The 14,336-nt window shown below is 49.2% G+C and overlaps 1 protein-coding gene across 1 annotated transcript in view; it reads left to right on the top strand.

Annotated features, from left to right (window-relative positions):
- The window catches only part of PLXNA2 (plexin A2), a 568,789-nt gene that overhangs the window by 516,261 nt on the left and 38,192 nt on the right, over positions 1–14,336 (top strand). The window contains exons 23-25 of the mRNA XM_069633272.1: positions 1,565–1,631; positions 3,549–3,695; positions 5,618–5,777. Coding sequence (XP_069489373.1) covers positions 1,565–1,631; positions 3,549–3,695; positions 5,618–5,777 — 374 coding nt within the window. The remainder of the gene's footprint in view (positions 1–1,564; positions 1,632–3,548; positions 3,696–5,617; positions 5,778–14,336) is intronic.

The raw sequence follows: 14,336 nt of genomic DNA, 5'->3' as shown, positions 1-14,336 counted from the left end.
GGAGGATGTTCCAGGGTCTTGAGGCATGGGCAGAGAAGGTGTCCTTTACGATCCAGAATGCATTTGTCGCTAAATACTGTTAAACAATTAATACTTTTTCAAATGAAAATGGTGATGAAGAATTACTTTATTCTGGAATTTCTGATCCCAGAAGAATTATCATCAATACATTTTTAACATCTTAAATACATTCTCACCCAGAACAGCCAATTCTTTCATGTGTTCTTTTTCAATAAAATGTCTGTCTAATGAGAGTTTGTTTACAAAACAAACATTTTGAAGGCATTCTGTTCTAGAATAAATCTCCATCCAGGGAATGTTGTTGTCTTCAGGGAGTTATCTGTTAGAATACATCTATCTTTTGGAGTGGAGCTCTATTCCAGAATAATTCTCTCTTCTGTGAGCCCTGTTCTGGAATGAATCTGTTCTCTATGATCTATGTTCCAGAACACATTTCTCTTCTGTGATCACTGTAATGGAATGAAAATGTTGTCTGCAAGCACTGTTCCAGAATACATCTCTTTTCTGTGAGCACTGTTCTGGAATGAATCTGTTCTCTAGGATCTCTGTTCCAGAATGAATCTCTCTTTATGAGCATTGTTGTGGAATGAATCTGTTCTCTGTGAGCTCTGTTGCAGAATAAATCTCTCTTCTGTGAGCCCTGTTGTGGAATTAATCTGTTCTCTATGATCTCTATTCCAGAATACATTTCTCTTCTGTGAGCACTGTAATGGAATGAATGTTTTCTGCAAGCTCTGTTCCAGATTAAATCTCTTTTCTGTGAGCACTGTTCTGGAATGAGTGTTCACAACATGGGGGTCTTGGTATATCAACTTGTTTGTGGTCCCACGCCAGTAGATGCTGTCGACTGCCTAGTGAAGTAGCGGAGACCACCCCTCGTTCCGTGCTATGAAATAGAAAAGGTAGAGGGAACTGGGTCCCTTCTTCACTTGGTAGGCAGCGCCTGTATAAAAATAGTCAACACAGAGTAACTTGGAAACATTGAAGTAGATATTTACTCTGTGTTGACTATTTTTGTACTGGCGCTGCCTACCAAGTGAAGAAGGGACCCAGTTCCCTCTTCTTTTTCAATTTCTTTTCTGGAATGAATCTGTTCTCTAGGATCTCTGTTCAAGAATGAATCTCTCTTTATGAGCATTTTTCTGGAATTAATCCGTTTGTGAGCTCTGTTCCAGGATAAATCTCTTTCTAGGGCGTTATTTTTTGAAGAAAATCTCTAGGCATGAAGTGATGCTCAAGAATAAATGGATATTTTTTCTGATCAGTGAAGGAATACATTTTTCCATAAATGGGTCTTTTACAGAATAGACCTCTGTTCAGGATAGTCTTTTGCAGAATATATCAGCTGCTTGACATTGTTGGTGATGCTGTGGCCTCGGCAACCTGCCTGGCTGCTCAGTGGGAAGGCTTCTGGATTGCCCCATCGAATTCCTCTCTCCCCTTACTTTGTATCTCTTCAAGACCTTCAAATTCACTCTCTGGATTTGTTTATGATGCGCAGGATTAGAGATTAACCCGGCATTGGTGCTTTTTCTATCCACAGAACAGAATCTGTCGCTGAAAAGATGCTTACCAACTGGTTTGCCTTCCTTCTACACAAGTTCCTGAAGGTAAATGCTCACCCTAAGGAGAGTGGGGTACCCCCCTGTGGGAGGAAAGGGGGGATTTTGGAGAAAGGATGCCAAACACTGAGTGGCATTTACATGCCCACCACTCTATGCCACAGCCGTGCACTTCATGCCCACCTAAGACCATGAATCTACACCATTGAGGAACAGTTTCAAGGGTTGCTTACCGTCCTTTCAAATTCAATAGAGCATGTCTCCGACCACCACCTTCTTGCCCTTCTACACTGCAGCCCACCCTAGCTGCAGTCATGGGGGGGTGGTGGCAGACGTGAAGTGTCTGTGACAGGAGAACAAGCCAATTCATGATATGAGAAACCCTAGGGCCCTCATTAAGATCTTTCAATAGTCTGAAGTCCCAAATAATTCTAGTATGGGCAGTCATTCTGCGTATGGTGACTTGTATTTGACGTGCGCAAGTTAATTCTATGGGAAGGTACTAATACAATGATCCTCTGGAAAATGTGGAAGGCATTCCATTTTTGGGGAAGCTTAAATACATCCATGCTTAGAATTGTAAGTAATGGGGGTGAATTGTTAGGCACAAACAGTTAGAAACTGGAAGACCTAGTCGTAGTTGGCATCGTTAAATCCTAAATAGGGCCGCAGGAAGTGACGCGAGGGTCTCCAGAAGATGTCGAAGGAAATGTAAAATACCATAGAGATGATTAAGAACACTTCTGAAGGTTCACAAGCGGATGAAATATGTGGACCGCTGTGCAGTCTACGAAAATGTCTAGGACTTTAGTTCCCATTTTCTTTTTAAAATGGTGTCTTATTTTCTGGACTTAAAAACATCCATGAATAACTTAGCTAAAGATGTGTTGCCATCGATGGGAGTGTCTGCGTTGCTAGATTTTGCTCGATTTCAGGGTGCCCTTCCGCTCAGTGCCCACGTGCACTGGCATTCCTTGGTCTATGTGTAACATGAGGCCATGGCAATTGGTCTTGCACGCCACACTTTGGCCATGTTGACATCTTTTGGTGGATGGTTCCAGGAAGAAGGTTGGAGGGTTGAGGGATGATTAGTGCTAAATCTGCGGGGTTTGGTTGGTGCAGGCGAGAAGTATCCGAGTCTTGCGCGCCGGGATGATTCTATGGAGTTTGTGATGGTTAAACATGTTTTACCTGCAGCAAAGAACCCAGCATCTATAAGCTGCCAGCGCTGTGGCACCGTGGATGCCACTGGCCGGGGACTATGTGATGTTACTAAAGGTGTTGCTGGCCATGCCTTGACTCTAAGTGGTTACACAGTGGTTAATCTGGTGGTGGCGGTGGTGTTGCTTTCCGGTGTAACATTGATGCGTACTTGGGGATTTATGTATGTGGCGTGGCAGAGATTGAAGCTGTGTAGGTTAGTTGGGGGGAAGGAGAGTTAGTTGGCCATGCTCTTGAGGAGTGTTGCTTGGCGTTCAAACCCCTGGCCACCCTAGTGGTGTGACAGTCTGCCGTTGGGCTGGAGGCAGAATTCCTGTAGCGTTGCTGGTCTTGGTTCCATTTCATGAATGATTGTTGGGCGGTGGGAGTTTTGCCGTCTTTCTGACAGCTGAGCTGGTGTTTTGTGCTTGCTCTGTGGTCTTTGGTCTAATGGTGGTGGTGTTGATGTTCAGTGTCTGTGGATGCGTTGGGTAGCGACCCCATGGAGTTCGATCTCTTGAGCCTTCTCAGCTTAAACGTTGCGCACCAGTGTGCTTGCATGCGTGGGCGAGACTGGCTCGATTGAGTCGCATCTTGAACAGATTCTTGTTTGTTAGTTTGGTGCTATGGTTGCCTTTGGGTCTAAGTCTGTGATGGCCAGCAGATGTATCTGCCAGATCTTACTGGGATGGAACCTAGAGTCTTTATCATGCGGGCTGAGTCCGTCTTGTATTTCACTGCACTCTTTTTTTGTGTTCCTTGCAGGAGTGTGCAGGAGAGCCTCTCTTCATGCTCTACTGTGCCATCAAGCAGCAGATGGAGAAAGGTCCCATTGATGCCATCACCGGGGAGGCGCGGTACTCCCTCAGCGAGGACAAGCTGATACGCCAACAGATTGAGTACAAAACACTGGTGAGTCTCAAGGGTGCCAAACCACGCCAGAGCCATACCCATAATACTAGAAGGGGGTATGTGGGTAACTATGGTGCACAGGTGGGTGTCCCCAAAACATCCCCAGGACATTGCCTCCGCATTTTTTACTATCCTATCACCCATCAGTCCTCAATTCCTTTCAGGCCTGGAGAGCTCAGGGAGAAGGAGATGAACTGAAGTTCCAGGCAGAAAGGTGGAGATTTTCATGGGTAGAGTGGAGCAAATACCGGGACTAGTTCATGGAAGTATAGAAGGAGGAGAAGACGATGCTACACGGAACTATAAACTATGGCCCTACAGGTGGAGAGCAAAGGAAGGCACCTGGAATTAGAGGGATGGGATACACTAGAAAGAAAAGCAATTAGAGAGGATAGCTCAGGGGCAACACGTTTGTCTTGGAGCCAAGTGTCCGGCTCTGTGCAGACTTCAGGAGGGTGGGGTGCTGAATGAATGGGCCGGCAAGGGCCAGGATCCTGGTAACACGAAGGATGAAAGAGTAGATACATATATTTCTGTGTTTTATATAGCGCTATGGGATGTATGGGAATGGGGACCTCAGAAGCACTGGCACCGTTGTTAACAGTGCCGGTGCTTCCGTGACGGCTTTGCCTACCGTGACCGCTTTGCCCGGCAGGGTAAGACCTGTCGGGCACAGCGGCACCGGCAGGCACACCCGTAGTGTGCCGGTCCAGAAACAACGATGCCGGTAAGTTTACCGGCACTGTTGTTTCCAGACCGGCACACTTATGAGGCCCATTGTCTTCTTCATGGTGGATACGAGTGAGGTACACCTGCTAGACATCGATTGCAAATACTACAGTGAGCAGATATTCAAAATAAATACCCGGGACGGCTGCAAACATAGAAGTAGGACTAAAACAATCATGCTGCTGGTGGAATCACAGAGTAAATAATAAATACTTTCCAATGCCATCCCTGTGCATGATGTAAACTGTGCAGTTTTACCTGTAGAGGCAAGCATGAAAAAATGAAGTTGCCTTTGCTTTGATATGGCTTGATGTCTATCTGTTTCTCAGCTGGTCTCCCGCGGCACGATCAGTTAATGCATAGGGCTGTTACCTGAAAGGTTGGGGGTGCGAACCCCTCACAGGATTCCACAGATGTGGTTCAGAACTATTAAAATGATTGATTTATAAATGTTATGTTAAATAGTTTGTAGATTGTAAAGTTTTAAATGGTCACCCTATATTTCCTGAAACTGGGATGGGTTTTTTCAGTACAAAAATCTCTCGGGACAGAGGCTCCAATTCCGGGACAGTCCTGGAAAAACCGGGACGTCTGGCCACCCTGAAATACAACACACAATCAGACTGTGGCCGCACGGATGCCCAGGTGTGCATGAACAGTATTTGATGTGTAAGCATGCTGTGCAGCTAACCTCACCTAGAACCCCAGGAAGAACAGCTCTTGGGGCGTGGCGCTATGTAGCGCCTTTATACTCGACCTATATATCCTGCCTTGTATTGGCACCCCCACACACTGACTGAAGCCCATTTTACCCGACTGCAGGTGTTAGAGTTGGAGGCAGGTTCTGTTGGGATACTCTGGCTCAAGGGCCTCTTTGTGAGTCTGGTGGTAACGGTGCAGTCTCTCATTTCTTTACGTAGGAGTTGAGATTCCCAGGCATGATTCTGACGTGGGTGAGCTAGAAACTACTGCATGGGCTAATTAACCCATGTTACCCCTTGCTGTAGCTCGTGCAGTAAATATCCCATGTGATCCTACATCTGAATTAGGCGGTATTTTGAAAAGAGGTCATATATTAAAATACCACATGTCTTTAGCGTTCCCACCAGATTTCTAAGAAGGCGGCCATCTTGTTGCCGCATGAGGCCAAAGGCTGGCCTGAAGGTCTCGGCTCACGCTTCTTTCCCTTTCAGATCTTGAACTGCGTCAACCCCGACAACGAGAACAGCCCCGAGATCCCGGTGAAGGCCCTGAACTGCGACACGATCACCCAGGTCAAGGAGAAGATCTTGGACGCTGTCTACAAGAACGTCCCGTACTCGCAGCGCCCGCGTGCAGTCGATATGGATCTGGGTAAGTGGTAGATGCGCTGCACAGGCGAATCCACAAGCTTGCAGCCTGCAGAAGAGAGACACCGGTCGAGAACCGTTTCAACACCGCCCAAATCCATCTTTATTTATACAGTCACTTGGTGGTTGGGGTTTTCAATAATTAACATCATCAGTTGATGGCTGTGCAGATCCATATTCTGTTCCTGTTTTTTGGTAATATGGCAATAGGCAATGATGGGGCAAGTCCATTAATAAAGCTGGAGCCAACATCTTTGGGCAACTGACTGCATCGAATCAGGGACAAGTCATCTGTCCTCCATGATAGAACGAGTATGATAAGAAATTATTTACACTGTTTTAATAAAAAAAATAGGCGGTCAGTAATTCATTTACACAAAGGAAAACAACTGAAAAGAAACGACAAAAAAAAAATGGAAATAAAATATTTTTAGATGAGTTCACTGGCCAGCGGTTCTTAAATTCAAGCAGATAATACAGCGGTTTAGATTAATCCCAGGTTACACATTGCTGTCGTTTTTTTCAGAAATCATTTAGCCTGCACCGCATCACCACCACAGTGGTTTCCAAGCACTAAGGCCTGTTTGCCCCCACCCCGGGGTAGTCTGCAGAGCAAAGGAACAGTGGAAAGGAAAGTTGGCCGTACTATGGTTCAGGACAATGTCGGGTCAATGTCGGGTCAATGTCGGGTCAATCTAACCTGAGGCTATGTGTGGGTGGAAGGGAGTGCCCCACAACATGGCGATTGGCCTTCGTCTCGAGACAGTCTGATTCCAGGGATCTGCCTGTGTATCTGGGGCATAGCCTCTGGAATAATCTGTTGGTTTCCATTATGACAGTAGACCACTAAGCCAACGTTCACACTTCTGTGCAACGTTCAGAAGCCGCAGCCCCAACTCGATTGTGCCCAGAGACGTCCCGCCTTGGTACAGTCAGAAGCTTTTGAGATATGCACCCAACGAGAAGACCTTCATATTAGGAACCTTCATGTGAGGGACCAAGCCTTGGCGCGTTGGGTCTTTCCATGAATGTGTCAATGTGTCTTTTCCTTGCATTGAGCGAGCCATAAGATAGTTATCAGATGTGTGCAGGGGGTTCTTGCGGCCCACCTGCCCTATTCAGGAACTGATGAGACTCGGATGGTGGGAAACGGACTTGGCCGTCTGTGGCGTGCTTCTGATGGATTCAGGACGCCCGCAGAGAGTTGAGCGTTCTGAAACGAGCCTCAACCTACGTCTGGTGAACAGTGGAGAACCCTCAATGGCCTACCTCTGAACGAGGATCCAAATGGGCGATTGATTGGAATTCTCAAAGCCCACTGGCACGCATTGCAAGGCTTCATGCACACTTCTTGGTTTCTATGCATTTTAGGTGGTCTTCCAATCTGGATTGGCAAAGATTCTAGATTCTATAATCTCTGGAAGATGAACCGTGATTGCAAGTTTCACCCGCCTTTAGTTCTCACCCGGATGGAATGGGTCGTCTTCCAGTAGCAGCCTTGTGTGGCTTCCATCTCCAGTACTGTAGGGTCCAGCAACGCTTCTTCGGTGGTCCGCTAGCCTGATCCCGTAACAGGCGTAATGGCGTTTTCCCATATCCAAGGCTCATAGGTTCCCACGGGCGCCGATCAGCCAAAGTCCCTCCTCTCTCATTGTCCCTGTGGGGGGCTTTGCTTTTAATTTTCTTTCCATCTGGAATTCCTGGAGGGAGAAACAAGTGAACACAACATCCCTTCCCTGCGATTCTCAACCTACTCCCCAGCCATCTTAGGATCATACGAGATCTGACCCCCTGGGCAACACCTCCTACAGCGTGGGGCACAGCTCCCCCCAGTAGGTTGCCTTTTCTACCGTCTTCACCCTACAGCTCTGGCACCTGTGGGAGCTGAAGACCAAAGTGGAACCCGTATTACACAATGTGTTTGGAAGCTGGAGTGGGCCCAGGCTTCTCACATTCTGTACTTTTGAACAGACCAACCTGCGTCTTCATCCAAATCTCTGCCTCTGTGGGTCTTTCCTTCTCTCTGCCTCTAAGGCCATATGCCGCTGCTCCTTTCACTCTCTCTCTCTCTCCTCCCTCTCCTTTCTTCACTCGTTGTTTCTCTTACCCTGCCCTTTCCTACTATTTATTTTCGTCTAAGTCACTTATTTTCTTTCTCATGCCGCTCTCTGACATCACTTTGTGTGACACTCCTTTTAGCCCTTAATTTATCGCTCTCCGTGTCATAGCTTCTCACCCTGTAAGTAGTCACAGCTTTCTTCTCAGTGGCAGGTACATCCTTCCCTTTTCTTTCTATTCACATGTATGTATTTTCTTTGTCTCTGAATCCTTATCCTCTTCCCTGTCTCCCTCCTCTCTCCTGTCTTCTTCCCTGTCTCCCTCGCTCTTTCATGTCCTTTTCCCTGTCTCCCTCGCTCTCTCCTGTCTTCTTCCCTGTCTCCCTCGCTCTTTCATGTCCTTTTCCCTGTCTCCCTCGCTCTCTCCTGTCCTCTTCCCTGTCTCTCTCACCTGTCCGCTTCCCTGTCTCCCTCGCTCTCTCCTGTCTTCTTCCCAGTCTCTTGCTCTCTCCTATCCTCTTCCCTGTCTCTTCTATCCTCTTCCCTGTCTCTCTTGCTCCCGCCTGTCCTCTTCCCTGTCTCCCTTGCTCTCTCCTGTCCTCTTCCCAGTCTCTCCTATCCTGTTACCTGTCTCTCTTGCTCCCGCCTGTCCGCTTCCCTGTCTCCCTCGCTCTCTCCTGTCTTCTTCCCAGTCTCTTGCTCTCTCCTATCCTCTTCCCTGTCTCTTCTATCCTCTTCCCTGTCTCTCTTGCTCCCGCCTGTCCTCTTCCCTGTCTCCCTCGCTTTCTCCTGTCCTCTTTCCTGTCTCTCGCTCTCTCTTGTCTTCTTTCCTGTCTCCCTCGCTCTTTCATGTCCTTTTCCCTGTCTCCCTTGCTCTCTCCTGTCCTCTTCCCTGTCTCTCTCACCTGTCCGCTTCCCTGTCTCCCTCACTCTCTCCTGTCCTCTTCCCTGTCTCCCTCGCTCTCTCCCGTCCTCTTCCCTGTCTTCGTCGCTCTTTCATGTCCTTTTCCCTGTCTCCCTCGCTTTCTCCTGTCTTCTTCCCTGTCTCCCTCGCTCTTTCATGTCCTTTTCCCTGTCTCCCTTGCTCTCTCCTGTCCTCTTCCCTGTCTCTCTCACCTGTCCGCTTCCCTGTCTCCCTCGCTCTCTCCTGTCTTCTTCCCAGTCTCTTGCTCTCTCCTATCCTCTTCTCTGTCTCTCTTGCTCTCTCCTGTCTTCTTCCCTGTCTCCCTTGCTCTTTCATGTCCTTTTCCCTGTCTCCCTCACTCTCTCCTGTCCTCTTCCCTGTCTCTCTCACCTGTCCGCTTCCCTGTCTCCCTCGCTCTCTCCTGTCTTCTTCCCAGTCTCTTGCTCTCTCCTATCCTCTTCCCTGTCTCTTCTATCCTCTTCCCTGTCTCCCTTGCTCTCTCCTGTCCTCTTCCCAGTCTCTCCTATCCTGTTCCCTGTCTCTCTCATTCTCTCCTGTCCTCTTCCCAGTCTCCCTCGCTTTCTCCTGTCCTCTTTCCTGTCTCTCACTCTCTCTCGTCTTCTTTCCTGTCTCCCTCGCTCTCTCCTGTCCTCTTCCCTGTCTCTCTCACCTGTCCACTTCCCTGTCTCCCTCGCTCTGTCCTGTCTTCTTCCCAGTCTCTTGCTCTTTCCTATCCTCTTCCCTGTCTCTTCTATCCTCTTCCCTGTCTCTCTTGCTCCCGCCTGTCCTCTTCCCTGTCTCCCTTGCTCTCTCCTGTCCTCTTCCCAGTCTCTCCTATCCTGTTCCCTGTCTCTCTCATTCTCTCCTGTCCTCTTCCCAGTCTCCCTCGCTTTCTCCTGTCCTCTTTCCTGTCTCTCACTCTCTCTCGTCTTCTTTCCTGTCTCCCTCGCTCTCTCCTGTCCTCTTCCCTGTCTCTCTCACCTGTCCACTTCCCTGTCTCCCTCGCTCTGTCCTGTCTTCTTCCCAGTCTCTTGCTCTTTCCTATCCTCTTCCCTGTCTCTTCTATCCTCTTCCCTGTCTCCCTTGCTCTCTCCTGTCCTCTTCCCTGTCTCTCTCACCTGTCCGCTTCCCTGTCTCCCTCACTCTCTCCTGTCCTCTTCCCTGTCTCCCTCGCTCTCTCCCGTCCTCTTCCCTGTCTTCGTCGCTCTTTCATGTCCTTTTCCCTGTCTCCCTCGCTTTCTCCTGTCTTCTTCCCTGTCTCCCTCGCTCTTTCATGTCCTTTTCCCTGTCTCCCTTGCTCTCTCCTGTCCTCTTCCCTGTCTCTCTCACCTGTCCGCTTCCCTGTCTCCCTCGCTCTCTCCTGTCTTCTTCCCAGTCTCTTGCTCTCTCCTATCCTCTTCTCTGTCTCTCTTGCTCTCTCCTGTCTTCTTCCCTGTCTCCCTTGCTCTTTCATGTCCTTTTCCCTGTCTCCCTCACTCTCTCCTGTCCTCTTCCCTGTCTCTCTCACCTGTCCGCTTCCCTGTCTCCCTCGCTCTCTCCTGTCTTCTTCCCAGTCTCTTGCTCTCTCCTATCCTCTTCCCTGTCTCTTCTATCCTCTTCCCTGTCTCCCTTGCTCTCTCCTGTCCTCTTCCCAGTCTCTCCTATCCTGTTCCCTGTCTCTCTCATTCTCTCCTGTCCTCTTCCCAGTCTCCCTCGCTTTCTCCTGTCCTCTTTCCTGTCTCTCACTCTCTCTCGTCTTCTTTCCTGTCTCCCTCGCTCTCTCCTGTCCTCTTCCCTGTCTCTCTCACCTGTCCACTTCCCTGTCTCCCTCGCTCTGTCCTGTCTTCTTCCCAGTCTCTTGCTCTTTCCTATCCTCTTCCCTGTCTCTTCTATCCTCTTCCCTGTCTCTCTTGCTCCCGCCTGTCCTCTTCCCTGTCTCCCTTGCTCTCTCCTGTCCTCTTCCCAGTCTCTCCTATCCTGTTCCCTGTCTCTCCCACTCTCTCCTGTCCTCTTCCCTGTCTCCCTCGCTTTCTCCTGTCCTCTTTCCTGTCTCTCGCTCTCTCTTGTCTTCTTTCCTGTCTCTCTCACTCTCTCCTTTCCTCTTCCAAGTCTCTCTTGCTCTCTCCTGTCCTTTTCCCTGTCTCCCTCGCTTTCTCATGTCCTCTTCCATGTGTCTCTCACTCGCCTGTCCTCTTCCTTGTCCCTCTTGCTCTCTCATGTCCTCTTCCAAGTCTCTCTTGCTCTCTCTTGTCCTCTTCCAAGTCTCTCCTGTCCTCTTCTGTCACCCTTGCTCTCTCCTTTCCTCTTCCCTGTCCCTCTCGATCTCTCCTGTCCTCTTCCCTGTCTCCCTTGCTCCCTCCTGTCCTCTTCCCTGTCTCTCTCGCCTGTCCTCTTTTCTGTCTCCCTCACTCTCTCCTGTCCTCTTCCAAATCTCTCTTGTCCTCTTCCAAGACTTTCCTGTCCTCTTCTGTCTCCCTCGCTCTCTCCTTTTCTCTTTCCTGTCCCTCTCGATCTCTCCTGTCCTCTTCCCTGTCTCCCTTGCTCTCTCCTGTCCTCTTCCATGTCTCTCTCGCCTGTCCTCTTTTCTGTCTCCCTCGCTCTCTCCTGTCCACTTCCCAGTCTCTCTTGCTCTCTCTTGTCCTCTTCCAAGTCTCTCCTGTCCTCTTCTGTCTCCCTCGCTCTCTCCTTTCTCTTCCCTGTCCCTCTCGATCTCTCCTGTCCTCTTCACTCTCTCCCTCGCTCTCTCCTGTCCTCTTCCCTGTCTCTCTCTCAATCTCTTGTCCTCCTCCTAGTCTCTCTCACTCTCTCCTGTCCTCTTACTAGTCTCTCCTGTCCTCTTCCCTGTCTCTCCTGTCCTCTTCCCCGTCTCTCTCGCTCCCTCCTGTTCACTTCTTGTCTCTCTTGCTCTCTCCTGTCCTCTTCCCCGTCTCTCTCGCTCCCTCCTGTCCACTTACCTGCCTCTCTTGCTCTCTCCCGTCCTCTTCCCAGTCTCTCTTGCTCTCTCCTGTCCTCTTCCCAGTCCCTCTTGCTCTCTCCTGTCCTCTTCCCTGTCTCTCCTGTCCTCTTCCCTGTCTCTCTTGCTCCCTCCGGTCCACTTCCCTGTCTCTCTCGCTCTCTCCTGTCCTCTTCCCAGTCTCTCTTGCTCTCTCCTGTCTTCTCCTGTCTTCTTCCCTGTCTCCCTTGCTCTCTCCTGTCCTCTTCCCTGTCCCTCTCGCTCCCTCCTGTCCTCTTTCCTGTCCCTCTCGCTCCCGCCTGTCCTCTTCTTCTCAGCTTTATTTCTTTTATTATGCCTTGTTTCTTGGTCTTACCCTTCTCAATCCCCTATTTTCATTTTCCTTATTTCGACCGCTTATTTTGTTAATGTTCTCTCTCAAAAATGGTTGCTTTTTACCCATCAGTCGTGTGATCTTTTCCTTCTCATCTGTTTCTGCCCCTCTCAGGTTCCCTATTCAACCTTTGACCCTTTTTAAATGAGCCCCCATCTAGTTGGCATTACCAACCTCCTGTCCTGTCTTTTTCTTTATCGACACACTCCTGGTAGTTGCTTTTTTCATGTCTTCTCTCTTTACGTGTCAAGTATAATCTCTTTTACCCACCGCTCCCGCAAGTCACACTCTTTCTACCTGCCTCTAGAACCCAACTGGGAGTCTGAAGTTCAGACTTCTTGCCTTTGGGCAGCCCCTTTTTCCCCTCAAAACATGTTTGCCGCACGATGGGCCCCAATGAGGCATCAGGTCACCACTTCCTGCGACCGCAGGAATGGTCTGTGCATGTGAAGGTTGGGTATGTATTGACGAGGAGCCTGTAAACTGCCCGATCTTGCTCCACGTCTGACGAGACCCCCCCAGAGTCCCCCAATGAAAGGTCAAGGCGAGACCTTTAAAATCATATCACTCAGAAAAGCCAAACTACATGAAGTTATTCTGTTGGGGCCTGTGCTCTGTGTCTGCTGCCAGCCTGCCATGCCAGAGAAGGCCAGCAGGCTTCCACCATAGCATGGTGGGTGGGGCGGGAAACATGTCCCCAGGCTACCCAGCAAGATGACATTGCTTCCATAAACATTTAGGACCTCATGATACTGCGATACTGTTAAAAGATGCCGGCTACCCACACTCTGCACAGCGCTCCTCTGCTCTCAAGCCATCAAGGACTAATTCCAATGGACGCACATACCAATGCACAGACCTCACAGTACTGCGCTACTGTTAAAAGATGGCAGCCCAGATGCAGGCTAGCCGCACTCCGCACAGCGCTCGGCTACTCTCGAGCTATCAAGAACTAATTCCAATGGACGCACATACCGACGCACAGACCTCACAGTACTGCGCTACTGTTAAAAGATGGCAGCCCAGATGCAGGCTAGCCGCACTCCGCACAGCGCTCGGCTACTCTCGAGCTATCAAGAACTAATTCCAATGGACGCACATACCGACGCACAGACCTCACAGTACTGCGCTACTGTTAAAAGATGCCGGCTACCCACACTCTGCACAGTGCTCCTCGGACTAATTCCAATGGACGCACATACCGATGCACAGACCTCACAGTACTGCGCTACTGTTAAAAGATGGCAGCCCAGATGCCGGCTCGCCACACTCCACACAGCGCTCGGCTACTCTCGAGCTATCAAGAACTAATTCCAATGGACGCACATACCGACGCACAGACCTCACAGTACTGCGCCACTGTTAAAAAATGGCAGCCCAGATGCCGGCTAGCCGCACTCCGCACAGCGCTCGGCTGCTCTCGAGCTATCAAGAACTAATTCCAATGGACGCACATACTGACGCACAGACCTCACAGTACTGCGCCACTGTTAAAAGATGGCAGCCCAGATGCCGGCTAGCCGCACTCCGCACAGCGCTCGGGTGCTCTCGAGCTATCAAGAACTAATTCCAATGGCCGCACATACCGACGCACAGACCTCACAGTACTGCGCCACTGTTAAAAGATGGCAGCCCAGATGCCGGCTAGCCGCAATCCGCACAGCGCTCGGCTGCTCTCGAGCTAGGTCCGCAGTTTAAACAATAAAAAAAAGAGAAAAGCGACTCAGAAAATTGCAATTATCAGCTCAGGGTTCTTTTTAAACTGCCTGCAACTTAATTATTCATTTGGAAAGATGATATTTCTGATCAATATTGATGTGTTAATGGGTTATGGAAATTATAGAACTTGGTCATTCCTCTGAACTTGTCCTTTCCTTCCCAGTGGCATGGGTGCTGGGGGAGAGGACACTTGCACAGAATTCTGGGTCACACCTGTCAAGTCCGTCCTCAAACCCGGTTCCATGTTTAAGAACTAAAACCTTTTCAGTGAAATAAAAATAATAAAAAAATGTACATTATTTTTCCTCTTTTTTAATTTGGCGCCCCCACCCCCTGTTTCCACAACTTTTTTACCGCCCCCAAGCTCCACCCATCTTTTTTACACCCCAGAGATACTTTTACAAAAGAATTTGACATTTTTTTCATTAATTAGGTGTCACTGAAAAACTTGTCGGTATTTGTATTTCTTTTTAAACACTGTATACCCTCACACCCTCACCCACAGCTTATGCCTGCATACCATCCGTTGCAGGTGCAAGGGCTCCTTCACAATTCAACTCCATCTTGGTCCTGTGATT

This window comes from Ambystoma mexicanum, chromosome 13 (assembly GCF_040938575.1).
Source record: "Ambystoma mexicanum isolate Mex_15411 chromosome 13, UKY_AmexF1_1, whole genome shotgun sequence".
Lineage (NCBI taxonomy): Eukaryota > Metazoa > Chordata > Amphibia > Caudata > Ambystomatidae > Ambystoma > Ambystoma mexicanum.
The sequence above is the reverse complement of the archived record's forward strand: the minus strand, read 5'-3'. Positions and strand labels throughout refer to the sequence as shown.